A 17507-nucleotide genomic window follows, 5' to 3' on the forward strand; every position below is an offset into this window, starting at 1 on the left:
GAGGGAGAAAGCCATGGTGACTGAAGAAAAGTCTGGAATGATGTATCTGCAAGCCAAGGAATGCCCAGCACGGCCAGCGACACCAGAAGCTAAGAGAAAGGCACAGAACAGATCCTTCTCTAGGGCATTCAGAGAGCATTGTCCTGCCAACACCTTAATTTTAGACTCTTGGATCTCCAGAACTGTGAGAGAATTGATTTCTGTTGTTTTAAGCCATCCAGTTGATGGTAATTTGCCACGGCAACCCTAGGAAAGTGATACAACCTTCCTTAGACATGGCCATGTATTTCATATCTTGGTGCATTTATTCTTGCTGGTCCTTCTTTGTGGAATGCTTTTCCCTGAGGTGTTTGGAGGGATTCCCAGAAGATGGGTCAATAAGGTGGGAGGGGCAGAATGTTCAGATGCTTAAATATCTGCATCTTAGATGGGCCTTCGTTAGCCGCCCTATTTGACACAGCCCACCCCGCACACGGTTCTCCCTACTTATCAAATCCTACTTTAGTTTCTTCATAACACTTCCCTCTACCTGAAATCATCTCATTTATTTCCTTCTTTACTTTAGAAGGTAAGCTCCTGAGAGCAAGGACCTTATCTGTGATGGTTACCAACGGCAGAACATCTCTGAGAATATAGTAAGCATTCAGAAAATATTTGTCAAATGAAGAGTTCGATGCTCAACCGTATTTGTTGCGTAAATAGATGAAAGGCACATCCCCTCTTTCCATCACCGCCCTTCTAAAAAGATTGACACCCCTAAGCCTCTCCGTTATAGGAATTTAGGAAAGAACTATTTCAGAGGCCAAGGGAAAAAAACTATCTCTACACAAGCACTTACAAGACTGCATCCTGAAATTTAGAAGAGCTCTTGGTGACTGAGTTTCAGACGTCAAATTAATAATCTTTGCATCTGGGACGGGGGGGAAGCCATCTCCATGTTCAAACCAGAAGGACCCCTGCAAGGGGCATCCGCCAGGGGGCAGGTGGCCGGCTCAGACGCACCTGAAGAGAGTTCACTTAAGGGCAACGACAGAAATTAAAAGACCAAAAAATTATGAACTACATAATTATATCATTACTTTGATGACCCCCCCAAATGAAAAAGAGATTAAATAACGTAGAAGCCATGAGAGAGCAGAATCCACTCAGAAAATGCGGTCATGAGAGCAAGAAGGCTGGAGGAAACCAGCAGGGAGGCAGACACGCCCTCACACCCGAGCAGTTCCTGTGGGTTGGCATACAGTTCCCACAATTCTGACGGGGGTGCCCCGGGGTCATCCTATGGGGAGGCGGAGACTGCGTCCCCGAGTTTGTTCCCAGTGCAGCAGAGGGTCATCCACCGGCTCACTCAGACTCTGGTTTCTCACAGGTACGGACGAACCGGTGACCACCACCTAAACCCCCAAAGACCTGGGGGGTTGAGGCTACAGCACAAACTACTGTTTGCCAGCCAGAATCCATTCTCTTCTTCCAATGTTATCAGCAATGCATAACCATACCTGCCTTCCGGTGAAGTGTGGCCATGTGATTAGCTGTTGTACCATGAGATGTATCAGATGTGAGGCTTCTTAAAAGGAAATGAACCAGAAGGAGGGAGACTTGGCGTTCTCTCCCTTTCCCCTGAGTCTGTCTCAGAAAGCAGAACGAGCCAGCCTCCCACCTGGGAACACCCCCCACTAGACACCTGGTTGCATTTGGCAAGTGGCCTCGCTGGGTGAAGGGCTCCCATGCCATCTTTCCATTGAACTGACTTCTTCAGCGTGGCCTACCTGATCATGGCACTGGCTCTGCCATTGCTGTATTCCTCACGCCCGCGGTGGTGGACATTTAGTATTTCAGGACTTCTTAATACAATTGGTAAGTTTAGAAAACTTACCCAGACTTCTGCGCCCAACCTCCCAAGGTCGAATCCAGAACAGTCAAATGTCCAGCGTCCCTTGCAGTAGAACACAGCTAACCCAAGGGACCCATGTGAGGCTTTGTGACTCAGACGTGAGCAACTTGAGGAAGGGGCTGCATGTGGAAGCTGATTTGCTGGTGAGCATGGCAGCAAAGCTATCTGCTTGCAGAAACAATAATTCTGGCACGGACGAGACATCACTGCTGGCGGCGGCCACAGCCGAGAGCTTTGTCATCAGTTCTGGTTCCTCAGGCTCACAAGAATTCTGAGCTGCCCGGCATCTTCCTAAACTCCCTCCTTCTCTGACTTATCAGCCAAAAGTACCTTCTGTGGCTAGCAACTAACAATGTGGACTGATATAAAAATCGGCGCTTGAGGTGTGACAATCAATAGAACCTCAAGGAAATGGGGGTTACCTGGAATCGGTTACCTCGTCTGGAAGGGTCTGATGGCTCTCAAATTCCAGAAGCATTAGGGGATGGGACTCTGGCCGCCAGTGAAGCACCTGTGGTTACCTGGAATGAAATGCTCCCTGGAGGCAAGCTTGAGGGATATCTGGTGGCCAACGTCACAAAACAATAGGGAGGCCATGAGACAACAAAGACTGTGTGTGAGCTGCTCCCATATCTAGCCACCCAAAACATCCAAGTGACCTGAGGCCACGCACGTTGCAGGATGCGGCCGGTCCTTTTCAGGCCAGTACTTCACTTTTCCAAGTGCATCCTAAGCTCATGAAGACCCAGTCTCATACTTCTCCTCTGCAATCTAAAAGGTCACTGGACCCAGGATTGTGCTGGGTGGTCAGATTTCCTCCCCTTCCGCCACCTCGCCTCCCTGCCCCCCACGTCTGCCAAGTTACAGCCACCAGGAAAAAATGATAAGACATTTATTGAGTCATCTACAGCAGTCTGACATCCTTAAAAATCCGAGACACAGTTGTGAGCACAGCATTAATGGTGGCAGCAGCAGCAGTGAGGTCCATGGGGCTCGTCTTTATTGTGGGAGATGAAACCCTGGCCGGCCCAGCCCCCACAGCAACATCTGGGATGCCAGGGGTTGCCCCCCACCAGCCCTCACAGGGGCAAAGCTACAGAGGACAGACACAGGACAAGACACACGTGGCCACGCACAGACACATCCCAGGACCTCAAGTTCAAGGGGAGGAGAGGGAATGGGCACTCGGCCCACTTGTGGGACGTGCCACATCTTTGAAGGATTTCCATGGGGGTGGCATGGAAACGCTGACATCACCCACATGGAAGTCTCTCCATCCTAACCACAAGAGCAAACTGAATAAGCAGATGGAGATAAACCTGGAATTCTCTGTCCATCCAAGCCCCTGGCCTCCCTTCTGCTCCCAGTGCTAGTGGTTAGAACAAATGGGACAAAGGTTAACCCAGGAGGGCTCAAGCTGTTGACAAACAGTATAGAGTCCCTCTCAGCGTCTTCACCCCAATAACCAGCCCCCACCTGTCTGGCTACCACAGCCCTTTCACACAGGGCATCTCACCTCTACCCCATCCTGGTCCCTTGGGACAGACCACAAATCATGTGCTCCCATTTCTCAGATTAGGAAGCAGAGGCCCAGAAAGGCACAGCCTTGGAGCACATAGCAAGGGGTGAAGCCCAAGCCAGCATGCAGGTCTCCCCACAACACACCGACTGTATCGCTCCCCCTGCGTTCTGGAGTCCTAACAATTGCTGTAACTGCACCCGTCCTGGGCAAGGCTGGATGTCTTCTGCATAGAAGCTTTATCAAGGGTCTCGTTTGGGCTCATGGGCAGGGATGGACACATATTGTCGGTCCCACTTCCTCAGTCAGGTTTGCAAAGCATATGGGATCCCAGCATGGTGGCAGGCACCTGGCTGGGCCCATCTGCTTTCTCATCAGCCCAATGGGAGGGTTGACCTGAAGATCTCTAAGTCTCCTCCCAGTTCTAGTACTTTGTGAGTCTCCCCCAAGGTACATGGGGAAGGAGTGAAGGCCAAATAGCAGGTCAGTGGCAAAGCTGGGAGACGCCCAGCAGCATCCAGGGTCACCGGGCTCACACAGGAATTTATGGTGACAAAGCACTGCCTGCTTTCACTTTGGAATGGCCTGGAGGGGGTCAAGGGTACTCCCACAATTACAAGGAAAACATCTTCTAGCTTTCCTTCCAGGAAGGGAACGGGTCAGATGAAGGAGGTGGGTGAAAATGGCCTTAGGTATGTCAAGCCTTGCTTTGGCTCCAGTTCCCTGACCCTATTCTCCAGAGAAGCCAGTGCAGGGACTGGAGGGGGTTAGAGTACTCACTGCAGGCCACTGGAGGGTCACAGAGCTGCCCCCTGAGACAGAATGTGGCCTGGCCTCAGGCGTCGGGGGAGTCATGAGGCCTGCAATGCCGGGGACTAGAGCCACCAAACCCCACATTCATACCCCGCACAGGGTCCCTGACAGCCTCAGCATGCCCGACTTGGAGTCCCATTTTCCCCAGCACTGGAGACTGTCCCTTGACACTGCCATGGCAGGACAGTCATGACAGAAGATGCGATTTCTTCATCCCAAGGAGAATCAGCCTCCCCTGGATGAGTTTGGTCCCTTGGGATTGCACAGAACAAGAATAACACCTGCCTGGTAATAACCTTCTAGAGACACGGACTCGGGAAACAACCTAACCATTCCCAAAGCCCTCAACCCCGCCTTACTCAACACGATTTCTTATCTTTTCCTGGACCAGGCAAATCTACAATCCTTGCCTGGGGTCCATTCCCAATAGATGGCTGGTATTCAGACAGAGAATTCCAGAGATGCAATGAGCTAGCCAGATCGTCTAGCCTTACTGCCCATTTTACAGATTTGAAAACAAAGGGTCAGAGAAGAAAGGGTTTTACCCAGACCTCATGCTGTCCCCCCACTGCCTGTGATCCTGAAGGCCAGCTGCCTAACCTCCTGGAACATCCAAAATACATCGAACACACCTACTCACAAGACTGGCAATAATTCATTCAGAGAGCAACACAAACCCGCAGAAACCTGGAACCTCTACGAGGACGCAGGCCCAGGGCTCAGGCAGCAGCACGAAGAATCCGGGCTTGTTTTCTTTTTGCTGTTTTGTGACCTCCATACAAAGTCAAAGCCCCTTTGAAGCACACCTGCTGGTGGCGGCAAAGATGAAGAAATAGGGTCCATACTTGGGGGGCCCACTCCCACGATCTGGAGGTAACCAATGCCCACTCAGTTGTGGCACCCTGCCTTAGACCAAGGACAGGGCTGGGTCTGCACCCACGGCACCTGTCCAGTTGTCCCGGGAATGACCCTTCTCTCCAGCCCACCAGCTTCCACTGTGGCATCCAAATGGGAGAGACAAATGTTCCATTTCTAAGTGGAAACAGCACCTCCCACCCTCCACACATATACAGACACTTCAGAACCTTAGATGGTACACGTAATAATGATACACACCCTTTTACCTGCTTCGGTTTTGAGCTGGAGAATTACTGAAATACGGAGCCCAGAGAAGCATTAGAAATGGCCCCATCTCACAAGTGGGGAAACTGAGGCCCAGACAGGGAGCGCTCTGTCCAGTCTCAGTGGTCTTAGCCCGACTGGGCCAGACCCTGTCTGTGAATCCCAGCCTGTGGCTCCTCTCAAGCATTGCAGGCCCCTCAACGGGGCCCAAAGTGCAAGGTGGCCAGTGGACAGCCACTTGGGGAAAGCACTTGTCTCCCAGGTGCAGGACGGGAGGGCCGCTTTATACCCCGTGGCCAGCCTGAGTCGCCAAATGTGCCCAGGAAACGGCAGGTAGCTTCCTTTCTCTCTCTGGCTTGGCTGAAGACCCAGGGTCCACAGTGATTCACTGGCCAAGGACACAGGACTTGGTTTTAAACCAAGCAGCTACACCCTGCTCCAGTCACTTCAAAGGCCTCTCCAGAAACGAACAGTTCCACAAGCCCCCCAGGCCCCGTCCTCTTTCTAAAACCTGGCAAAGCAGCATTCCCCCTCCACCTAAACGCTGCAAGCATCCCGGAACATGATCATAAAACAAGTCCACAAACACACGGACAGGAACACCCAAAGCTGACATGGAATAAAGCAGGCCCCACACGCAGGCCACACCACTCTAGCACTTTCCTCAAACTTGGTTCTGCCCCATTTTAAATTATTACACTGTGGGGAGCCGGGGCAGGTGCCCACACTTTCCATCAGCAGCTTCTGCTAACAGCCCTGGGGTTTGGGGGGGGGCTTCCCCTCTGAATACCCAGGGCACCCAAGTGTCCTTCTGTGGTGGTTCGATGACAAGAGCTGAGGAACATGTCTTTGCAGAGGACTCCGAGATTTCAGTAGCTGAGTGCAAGCCCCAAGAGCTGGAGGCTGGAGCTCCCTCATTATCCACCAGGGTGGGAGTGGGGCTGCCCTGCACTTGGGCACACGAAGGTGTAAGATGCTGCAGGACTCACTGATGTCACAGGAAGGAGTCTGGTTCGTCCTAGTCATGGCTTTGACGTAAGGGAAATGGGGAACGGGATGGGGCCCTGGGTGGTAGGCCTGGTTGCAGAGTAGTTTCTCTGAGGCATCCATCTGACGTCACCTTCTACAGCTGATGCCTGGGTGGGAGGAGCAGAAGGGCGGCGACCAGACAAACCCCTGCCCACCTTGAGTTGGGGGTAAAATAATGGAGATGGTGAAGGTCTTGTTCCATGGGTCCACCCAAACTCTTTCCATCTCCTCTTCAATCACATCCACCTTTCTGGCTCTCAGCAATTCTTCTTGCGCCGAATGAAAAGCACCAGAACTTTCCCAGACCTTTAGCCCCACACCCAGCTGAAGTCTCTGATTGAGTCCTGGAGCTGTCCCATTGCCCTAATACCCAGGAGCTGGGCACCTGGACACCAAGATGTTGGGGGAGCACGAGGAAGCTTCACATCGGGCCTGCACCGAGGGACACTCTGGCCATCCAAGCTGGGCCTCTGGCCGGCCTCAGGGACTAGGCCAGGCCCGAGAAGGGCCCCAGGGTGCGAATAGACTCAAGGACTCGACACAGAGAATCAGACACTGTGGGAGGCTGTCATCCAAAACCCCAAAGCAATGTCGTCAGCCTCACTCACAAGGCCTCACACACAGGACCAAGTGAGGACAGAGGCTGAGGAGACAGGGTGTGGTGGAAATGGGGACCCGCTGGAGGGGAGCAGGGACACTGGGCAGAGGCTCAGTCAGGATGTGACAACTTTTCCAAATCTGAGGAGTATTTACATGTGTGGGGCAGGGCCCAGGGGTCCATGGTGGGTGGGGCCACTGCAAACAGGGGGGAGGGGAAATACCCATCGGCGCCCTGCATCCTTCTTCCCCCTCGGGGAGCCCAGCTTCCAGCCCAGGGCCTGCCCGAAGGGAGAGAAGAGGTGCAACATGCGTGGGCTGGTGCCCGCCTGCAGCCCCGCCTGTGTGTGCAGGAGAGGAGGGGCGAGGGAAGCTCAGGTGGCCAGGTTGTCAGCTGGGAGGCCAGACATGCGGATCTGGGAGCTGCTCTTGCTCAGGATGGAGAGCTGGGTGCCTCCGTTCACCCCGCTGCTGGCCAGGGATGGGTGCCGCTGCTTGAAGTCCACGGCAAAGTAGCGGTTCACCTTCCAGCTCCGCCATTTACGCTTGACCTCTGCCTGCACCTGCAGGGAGCAACGTGGGTGGTCACTTCCAGGTGGACATCTTCTCAACCTCAGGCACCTGCCTGCCTTCCCTGGGGCCCTGCTCGATGGGCACTGCTACCTCCAGCAGCACCCTGCCAATTCCCAAACTGCAGCTCGTAGCCCTTGAGGTCCCCAGTGGGAAAAGAATGCTCTGAGGAACTGACCTCAGCCCCAGGCCCACGTCACTGCCCGAGCCAGGCCCTCTCTGGCTTCCTGGAGTCTGTGGGCCTCGGCTCCCTGTCCTTCGTGTTCCACAGCCAGAGTCTAGCCCATTAGGTCTTTCAGGGAATCTTTAAAAAGCCAGCCCTCGGGGCAGACAGATCAGAGCAAGGAGCTCCATTCTTGGTGACCACCAACAGTTAGAACTCCCTGGAGAAATTGAAAAATCCAGATGCCCAGACCATACCCAGAACAATCACATCAAAATTCCGTGGTGAGGTTCCCAGGAGATTCCAATACGCATTCAGGGCTGCGAACCAGTAAATCACACCCCGCTCTGGTGCGTTTAGCATTTGCTTTCAGCACGGTGTGTGCAGGGCATGCCCAGTTGCAGCCTTCATATGCCCCCTCAGTCTAGCACCTTTGTGCAGTGCACATACTGCACAACTGGACTTGGTACTGGCACCCACTTCGTCTAGTTCTAGCTCCCACTTCCACAACAGGCCCTGGTTAAGCCCAATGTACTCCCACTCCTTGTGTCTCCCAGCCACTCCCTGCAGGGCCTTGTCTGCTTATTTGTCCTATCTGACCCTTCTGTACGTTGTTTTGGTGATCACGGAGCCCAATCTTCTTGTTTCTCAGATGCAAAAAGAGGAGACGGCTGAGGCCTCACAGTGAGGACCCAAGCCCTGGTGCAATGACTCCCGCCCACTCTCCAAAGCCATCCCACCCACCTGCCTGCCGGCTCCTGCCTGTGCTGGGCTCTGCTCAAAAGCATCACCCCAACAGGCTAGAAAGGCACATCCAAGATCATAGCTCTGGAAATGGAGCATTGCTGGAAGGTTCCAGGCCTCTCCCCATGGTCTCTACCAAATCTCCACAGTCCCCTCTTTATAGGGGGTGGGTTTGGGCCGGCAAGCTGCCTGCTGGGAGCAGTGCTGAACTTGGGCAGCTCCCCACTCAGCACCCCTGCCCGTCACAGCCTCATGAACCATAGGTACAATCTCCTGGGCCTGCCCTTCCTCACTTTCTTCTTTATTAAGGTGGTTCTTACGGTGAGAGCCCTCCCAGGCGGGTCTGCACTCAGCCGCTGATGTTTTATCGGGGGAGCTCCACTCCAGAGGCTGGGCCTTGTGGGGAAGATTCTGGCACAGGGTGGAGGCTGTCAGGAGACCCCACTGCCTCGGCTGCCCCACTCCTGCAGATGTTGGGAGTCTCCCGGTCTGGAGAATAAGCCCCACACTGCTGTCTGCTCCTGACCAAGCCCCACCTCCATTGCTAAGAAGCCAGAGGGCCAGGGTCTTACCTCCCCATTCAGAAAACAGTAGAGAACAGCCACCACGAAGCCCTGGGGAGAGAGAGCAAAGAAACCTGAGCATGCTAGCAAGAGACCTTCCACGTGGGGTGTGTGGGAGGCAGTGGGAGTTGAGAGTGACTCCAGGAGGCAGAAAAATACGGTAACTTGGATGGGGGTTACCTGCCCAAGAACCTAGGGTAAGATGGAACAAGTTCTGCTCCACCAAGAGGGCCACACCCATGAAGCCAAGTGGCTGGTGAGAGTCCCCTCCCACTGACACAAACCTGGCTTTGGATTTCACATTTCCTTGGTCAGATCCTTCCCATTCCCAAGGGCCAGGTCTATCCCTCTTTCTATAGGAGGCTTGCCCTCCCCCGCCGCCCTGAATGCCCCAGAATGTTCTCTGGGCTCCCCAGCCAGCCTGCAGGCCTCCTGAGGGTAGCACCCCTCCAGGACAGCACAGACCTGTGTTATCCCCACCCGGTCCCCACTCTGCCTCCCTAGGCTGACACTCCTGAGCATGGCACACCCAGACACCACGTAAGTGAGTGGCTGGCACAGAGGGGCGCTCAGCAATCCTATACGTGTTCTTTACATGCATTCTTTGCGTGTAGATTCCTTGTGCTGAGACAGGAATCCCAGGCTCTGACTCCCAGGCTGGGGCTTTGTCTATACAATATCCAACCTCACCAGGCTAAGAATTAAAATGGGGAAAAGGAGAGGTACACAGAGCAACTCTCTGTATCCACCCAAGTCAGATACACAGAGGAACTTTCTGACCATCAAGGTCAAATACTCATTTAACCAGTTGGGTTAGGGAGAGGTGCCGTATTCTGGGGACACTCAAGGGAGCCAGGCTTGCCTTCACGACCCACTTATGCTCCCCTCGGATCATTTACTCGCTGCATCCTCACACCAACTCACTTGTTTGCAACCCACCCACTTATTCCTTCACACATGAAGTCACTAGTCTACCCACTCTCTCACTGCACGGGTCATTTATTTATATATCTGTGTGTTCCCCCACCAGTTCAGCTCACTCAGCGACCTGTGACCAGGTCCTGTACTGGGGACCCCGACTTGGGTAGACAGAGCTCCAGTGCTTATGGGGTGCACAGCCAACAGACTGAAGTCAGGACGTGGACACAGAGGTCTCTTGAGGGCACCTGGGGCCACTGGGGAGGGATGGTGAGCTGCCGCCTTAGATGGCCCGAGGGAGACCTGGCTCAGGACACCCAGACACAGCTACAGGGAGACACCAGTTCGTTACCTTACAGAAGCCCAGAGCGGAGGCAGCAGAATGGCTCTCCGAGCTCCCTTCTATTTTTTAGTACTCTTACTTCAGAGACGGAAACGTGGAGGCCCAGTTTAGGTTAAAGAAGGTTCTAGAACCACCAGCAGGTTAGGGCCAGGGCTCTGTGTAACTCCACACTGCCTGTCCCCCTTCTCCCCCCATGACACACATACCTGAAACGAGCCCAGCCCCAGCTCAAACACGAGTCTCTCCCTCTTGCTGACATTCTCCGGGGAGAAGGCAAACACCGTGTAGTGGATTCCGAACAGCGGGATGAGCAGCAGGGTGGAGCGGGCCAGCCGTCTGTCAGGAGAGAGCCAGACACCTGCTCCAGGGGCCGCCAGGGCTTGGACCAGAGCCATGGAGGGCAGAGACCCCAGGCTCAGCCCTTTCTTCTCCCCGAGAGCTGGGCCCCTGTCCGCAGACACCTGTGAGGTTCTCCCCCAGGGCATGGGAACCCAGTCCCGGGCAGGTTCTGGAGGGACGTCCCCTAGCCCCCAGGGTACCCATGCCGCCAGACCACATCAGTATCCTGCAGAACCACTAAGCGTGCACATGTGAGTATGCGAGTTACAGACACCCCTCCTGGGAGCTGCAAAACCCTTGGGAGAAGTGAAGTCCGGGCAAAATGCAGGATGGGAAGTGGAAGGCCTGAGCAATGTGCTAGGTTCCCAAGCAAAGCAAACGTCACCCTGCGCTGCGAGGAAGCTCCATGTGCCTGGGAAGCGTAGCTGGTGTTTCTGAGTCTGGGCCAGGGTTACTCATGGAGAGTGACGGGGAGATGCTGATGACAGGGAGATGGGGTGGGGGCACGGTGGGGACCACAGAAGAGACGTGGGCAGATGGCTAGGAAGGACTTACTGACTGTGGGCACAAACCACCCCCATCCAAGCAGGACAAATAGCCACCCGGGAAACTGAGTCAAAGGGAGAGAAAGCTGTCTGCTTGGGGGTGCGGTCGACATGGAAGAAAGGGCCCAAAGGACCTCTGTCCCCCCGAGGCCAGCTCTTCTGGAGTCCCTCTGCCTGCAGCTGGCTCCTCAGCCAGTGGGTGGGATTCTGTCCTGAGGGACAGGCCACAGACTGCCACGGTAAGACGTCAAGAGCATGCACAGTGCATGCACTTCTGGTCCTGCCCTGTCAGGAGAGGGGCTCCCAGGGGCTCCAAGACTGAGACCCCATCTCCAGTCACCCTGGCGACTGGCTCCTTCAGTCTCCTCAAGGAGACCTGTCCTGCGGGTGAGTCAGGGGGCAAGTGGGAGGTCCGGCCTCCCCATCTCCTGGCAGAGCTCGGTGCACAGGGTAGATAGGCGTGGGGGCAGCCATTTGATTTGGGGCAGTTACACCATGTGCCGCTCCCTCTTCCCCAACGCAGCCTCTCTGAGAGAATGTGCTGTTGATTCTGGGCGGCAGATCTCAGAAGAAGCAAACCCATGGAGCCTGAGTGCCACCCTTGGTGTCTCAGTGCCAACTGAGAAGGAATGAAGGAAGGAAGGAGGGAGAGAGGGGGCAGAGGAAGAAAGAGGAGGAGACCAGGAGACATGGAGGAAGGGAGGCGTTGCCTGGGGAGGCCTCCAGGTGGACCCGGCTCATGCCTGGAAGGAAGAAGCCCCTCAAGTGCCTGGTACCCACCCAGTCTCCCTCTGCTGGCGCCTGTGCTGGACCTGGGGTCCCTAGAGCAGGGCTGGTGCCGACAGGATCTGAGCCCAGGTGCCGTCCGGAGTGCTCCCCTCCTGCCCTTCCTCTCATGTGTCTGGTCTCTCAGACTTGGCTCCGTGAAGGCGGGCGCGGCACCGCCCTCTCTGCTACCTTCCGTGGCCAGCACATGCAGGTACGGAGCTCACACTCAGAAAGTACCTCCATGAAGGAATCTGTGGGTTCACGGAGGCCCAGTATGAAAGCCTCCGAGTCCTTACAACTGCAGAGGGCCTGGGTGCTCAGCTCCTGCTCATCTCCGGGGGCCCAGAGCCTGGCACCAGAAGGCAGCAGTGTGCTGCCTAAAGAACGAAAGTCCGAAACGAAGAGGAGTGTGATCTGGAAATGCAGACATGTGGACATTGTGGGGGCCCCTCTGCGACCCTGGGTAAAGGGACGACTTTCCAAAAGCAGCTTCACTGAACGGGCTCGGGAGGGAAGACGGCTCTGGGCCAGGCCTGGGGTCCCTGCCTTCCTCCCTCCTGCCTCTTCTCCCACAAAAGGGCCTGTTTCCTGAGACTTGTCCCTGCAGTTTGAAAAGTGCTCTGGAAACCAAAAGGTCAAACCTCTCCAGCTTTCGTGGTGGCAGTGGATGGGATGGGATCAATGCACGAGAAACAGCGACCTTTCAGGCCTGGGTTCCAGCCCTTCCCTGCCCCTGGCGAGTGTGGCAAGTGGCAGTGGGGGGCGTCCCATCGCACAGTCCAGGGACCGCACCTTCCCCACCAGTGGCCCTGCAGTAGCCCACAATGGTGAGGGACTTCTGCCAGGGAGCCAGGGCCTCCCAGAGACCCCTTTGGCAGACAGGGCAATGGGGTCAGACGAGGAGGTCACTAGGGCCAAGTTCTGGGGCCTCCATACTTCAAAGCTGACCAGAGGCCACGGATAGGGACGTGTGGTGTGAGCCTCAGGACGCCTCTTTGAGGATGTCATAGAACCACCCTATGATCTGATTATCATGGGGAGATAGTGACACAGGGCCTTGGCGTCGGTCCCCCAGCCCCAAGGACACATCAGTGGTGGAAAAGTCCTAAAAAAAATACCAAGAAGAGCTTCCAACAGTCAGAGCTGCCCACGGACAGTGGGCTCCCCCACTTAACACGAAGTCCAAAGAGGTGGCTGCTCCCGTCAGAGAAACCCTGGGGCCAGGTGACAGGACTCCCTGGGGTCGAGTCCTCACCCTGCCAATTGTGTGACCTGGAGGAGCCACTTCACTCTCTGTGCTTCAGTTTTCCCATCTCTGAACTGGACGTAACACAAGGACCCACCTCACAGGGTGCTTGTGGGGACTAAGAGAGTCAGCACAACTGGGCACGTGAGGCGTGAATGAGGCTCACTGCTCGAAGGGTCTCTGTCCCCTGTAGGGGCAGGGTCTACATGAACTGAAGCTCTACGAGTATCAGGAATAACGGGGCAACTCCAAAGCCTCGAGTCTGGAGAAGTGGGGCATTTGGGGAGACCACACGTTGAGGCCGCAGTGGCAGAGACTCCGGAATCCCTTCCTCAGCATCGGCCGCGCCCCGGCTGCTCCCCCAATGGCTGCAGCTCTGTCCCCATAACCTCCCCTCCCGCCCCCTGGCCACGAGGTTGCAAAAAACTCACAAGACACACAGACGTCAACATGCAACAGCCAGGAAAGGGCTCAGGGCTGGAGACACAGGCTGCTCTCTGCAGTCCTCCAGCCCAGCGAGGGGACGCAGGCTCCAGGCAGCGGCAGCAGCATGCGTCCCCCTCCCCTCCAGGACACGGGGCCACAGCCACGCCACGCACACTTACAGAGTAATGGTGGACAGTTCTGACATCTTGCAAGAGTGCTGCTGAGCCCGCTGTGGCTTGCAGTAGCATTTCTGCACGCAGCTGCTGGGTGTAACAAGATCAGCGCTTCTGTCAGCTGGGGGCATCGGGCAGTGAAGAAACTGAGGCAGGACTTAGAGCAACACGGTTCACAGGGAGGGCAGAGGAGCCGAGGGTGTGGAGACGGGCCGGGCAGTGACATGGAGGAGAATGAGGAAGCCGAGGGCCAAGACCGGGTCAGCTCTGGACACAGAAATGCATGCCCACCCATGCCCACGTGTGTGCACAGACACACGAGCATTCTCACTGGGACCACCAACAGGTAAGGGGAGTTCGGAGGGATCGCGAGTGTTTGGAAGGTGGGGCCTGGGCTGGGGCTCACGCAGGGGGCCAGTGGCTGTCTCCAGAGTCAGCTCCAGGTTCAGAGCACGGCCTCAAGTAGGTCACTCAGCGAGGTGGACAGCTGGACACTCACGCCATGCACCTCGTGCTGCCCAGCCTGGGCGGACCAAGCCTGGAATCAGGCCAGTTCTGGGCTCGACTGCGAAGCCCAACTTCAGTGTCCACTGGTCTCCCCTGTACGCCTCTCCTCTTCCGCCTGCACCTTCCGCTATCTGTGCCCTCAGGCACTTCAACGTGGGCACCCAGGGGGAGCATACGCAGGATGGACGAAACAGACTGTTAATCTAGACTTCCAGGATGACAGCCACTATCCCTCTGAGGTTATTTGAATTAAAATGAAATCAAATTAAAAATCCACTTCCTCAGGGCCCCTAACCACACTGCAAGGCGTCACAGCCACCTGTGGGAAGCAGTGCCCACGGGGAACAGCACAGATCGAGAGCATTTCCATCACTGCTACGAGTTCTACTGCACAGCGCTGGCCAGGCTAGACTTCTGACAGAAGTTCAGTGGGCAGAGGCTGAAAGCCGAGGGGGCACCTTTTGGGCAGCGCCTCACTGCCTGCAGAGACCAGTCATCTGAAGGAGGCCAGGCACCATGGCCAGGGTACCAGTCCAGCTGGACATCCGACTGTGTGAGGCAGAACAGCCTCACCTCCTCAGAGAGGCCTCAGGCTGAATTTGCATGTCCTCTAGCCCTTCTCAGTCCTGCTTATGCTTGGGATGGCACAAGCCGCGGACAATTCCTGCCCTTCTCTGACAAACATGTGAGAGATGAACTGAGAGCTGTGTCATCTTGTCAGACTGCAACAAGAGCTGCCTACATCACAAACCCTCCTCAGGCACCACGTGGCACTGCGCTCCTGCCGGAGAACTGACCAGCCTGAGGGGGGTCTGATACAAGCGAGAACAGAGACACGTGAACAGACCAGACCCTGGGCCTTCATGGATTCAGTAGTGCTGGTTCCAACTCTTCGAGAGCAAGTCTGAGGGCCCCAGGCGTGGGGTGACATGTCATTTTGTGGAGGCAAATATTTGAATCATATACGTCAAAGATGGAGCAAGCTGAGGCCCGCCTGTGCCTCAGTGGGGTTTGTGGTTCTTATTTCGTAAACAGCACCTTTCAATTCACACCGCACTGTGAGTTGACTGGCCCATTTTTCAGACGTGATAGGATGCTCTGCTACCCAGAGTCGGGTCCCTAAACCAGCAGCATCAGCACCACTGGAGTGATGTGTAGAAAGGCAGAATCCCGGGTGCCCCCCTCCCAGGCCTGCTGGCTCAGAGTCTGCACTTGAACAAGATCCCTAGCTGACCCACATGCAAATCAAAGCTCGAGAAGCACTGCTGCGAGGAAGCATGTATTTGAGAAGTTTCTTCACGTGTCCTCAATAAATGCCAAGGGTCTACTTTGTACTCCTACAAAGAGGCAGATGGACACAGCAAGGTATGTTTTTCTCAATAATTAGAAGTGCTTAATTGGGTATTGAGGAATGGAAGCCACCCTAGTCTGCAAATTTATTTTCTACCTTGCCCAGATTGAAAGGTTGGCTACTATCGCTTACATTCAGTGGCCTGATCCCTCCCCCTGGGCCTGGGTGAACCATAAAAATCAGGGTTCAGGATCCTGAGAGCCCAAACCTCAGACATCACCTCCTAACCCTCAGGCAGAGGGTTAAACCCTCAGGCAGAATCCTCATGCTCAGCTTTCTCCTTTGATACCTTTCCTCCTCGAGCTCCTAAATTGTCCCTGCCCTTCCTGGACCCTGGATACAGTAAATACAGACGCCTTTGATTTCTTCAAAGTATGCTCAAGGCCATTTGATGGGAAGTTACCTGGGAAATCAAGCTCCCGCTAAACATGTGGGTCTCTGATGGGGACAGAGGGGGAGGGCAAAAACCAGGGGTGGGGAGGGCTGGCACCTGGGAGGGCTCTCAGGAGAAGGGTCTAGGGACAAAGGTAACAAAGGTAAGGGCTCTTCTTCCCAAACTCTCCCCTTTCCCTAAATCTTCAATGACTCTGTGCAAAAGGACCCGCTGGAAAGAAACACAAGAGGGTGGCAGGAAAGCCAGAGATAGGCGTGAGAGAGAAAGAGATGGCAGATTTTCTGAAAAGTCAATCAGTGAAAAGGGGAAAAGCGATTTAATCAAGAGGAAGAGATAAACCTAGGCTGGCTGATGAGCTCAGGCCTGGTTTGGATCCAAGGAAGGATAAGAAACTCAGACAAGGGTGCTGGGTGGGAGCTGCTGTGAGCATCAGCCAGAGCCAGAAGGGGAGACCCCACAGCAGGAAGTCAGAGAGCCCTGGCTCCCAAGCCCAAACCCCAAGGCTGTTTATCTGCAGTGAGGTCAAAGCCATTTCCGAGTCTCAGCACTCCCATATATAACACAGGGATGTAGAACGTGGTTTCTTCGTCCCCTACTTTGGTCTCAGACCACACTCCATGAATGCTTCCGTGCTTTCTGTGTTCAGGGCTGCCTGGCTGTTGCCCCAGGACATGCGTGACAGGACGCTAGCCAGAGAACCCTGAGGGGAAGCCTCTGTGGGCAGGACTCCTGTCTATTCACTCTTATCCTAGTGACCAGGGCAGTGCTGGACACTCAGCAGGACCAGAGAACACCGTGGTCTGAGCTGAACATTCTCCATAGGGTCCCTCCTGATGCTAAGATGCTGAGCACCCGCAGTACACGGCCCAGTCCCCAGGGAGGCACTCCGCACCACCCTGGTAGCCCAGCCAGAAGCCCAGCTCTGCAGATCTTGGAGATTCCCTCCACCTCTTCTCCCACCACTAAGGAGGAGCCAGCCTTTTGTGCCCCACAGAAGGCCAGCCTGGGGGTTGGGGCACCTGAACTCAAGATTGTTTGGCCACTGACTTGCTGCGTGATCTTGGGTGGTGCTACTTTCCTTCTCTGGGCCTCAATTTTCCTATCTGCAAAATGGAGGTAACTGATCCCTGTTGCCAACCCCTAACAGGAGTTGGGAGGACGGGGTGCTCCAAGGTGGGGGAGAGGGTGCTTTGAAAATGAAAGAGGGAGTCCATGTGAACTAGAAGCCTCAGGCAGTGGCTGAGCTCCCACCATAAACACTTCCTGGTTACAAGTCTGCCTGGCCATAGAAAAGCCTGTCTTTGGAGCTAATGTCATCCTTCTGACACTGCGTATGTCACAGCCCTGTTGTGTCAACGATGACATTAGCCTGGTCCCTTCTCCTTCCTTCACCCGCAGGGACTATGGAGACCCACTCTCTGAGGGGGACACAGATGGGGTTTGCCTCCCCCACCCCAGACTGAAGAGGCAGCTTTCCATGCCT

General features: G+C 55.1%; 1 protein-coding gene across 7 annotated transcripts in view; it reads right to left on the reverse strand.

Moving 5' to 3' along the window:
• Positions 1-2769: 2769 nt before the first annotated feature.
• The window catches only part of ADCYAP1R1 (ADCYAP receptor type I), a 57433-nt gene continuing 42695 nt past the window's right edge, over positions 2770-17507 (reverse strand). For 4 of the 7 annotated variants that reach the window (XM_081079430.1, XM_081079431.1, XM_081079429.1 and 1 more), the window contains 4 exons: positions 13779-13859; positions 10482-10611; positions 9024-9065; positions 2770-7537 (listed from right to left, as the gene is read on the reverse strand). In XM_081079430.1, coding sequence (XP_080935556.1) covers positions 7349-7537; positions 9024-9065; positions 10482-10611; positions 13779-13859 — 442 coding nt within the window. In that variant the 3' untranslated portion in view covers positions 2770-7348. Of the gene's footprint in view, positions 7538-9023; positions 9066-10481; positions 10612-13778; positions 13863-17507 lie in introns of all 7 variants that reach the window. The other 3 variants (XM_081079434.1, XM_081079432.1, XM_081079435.1) reach the window with 2 other exon arrangements.

The sequence above is a fragment of the Rhinolophus hipposideros genome (genome assembly GCF_964194185.1).
Source record: "Rhinolophus hipposideros genome assembly, chromosome: 18".
Classification (NCBI taxonomy): Eukaryota; Metazoa; Chordata; class Mammalia; order Chiroptera; family Rhinolophidae; genus Rhinolophus; species Rhinolophus hipposideros.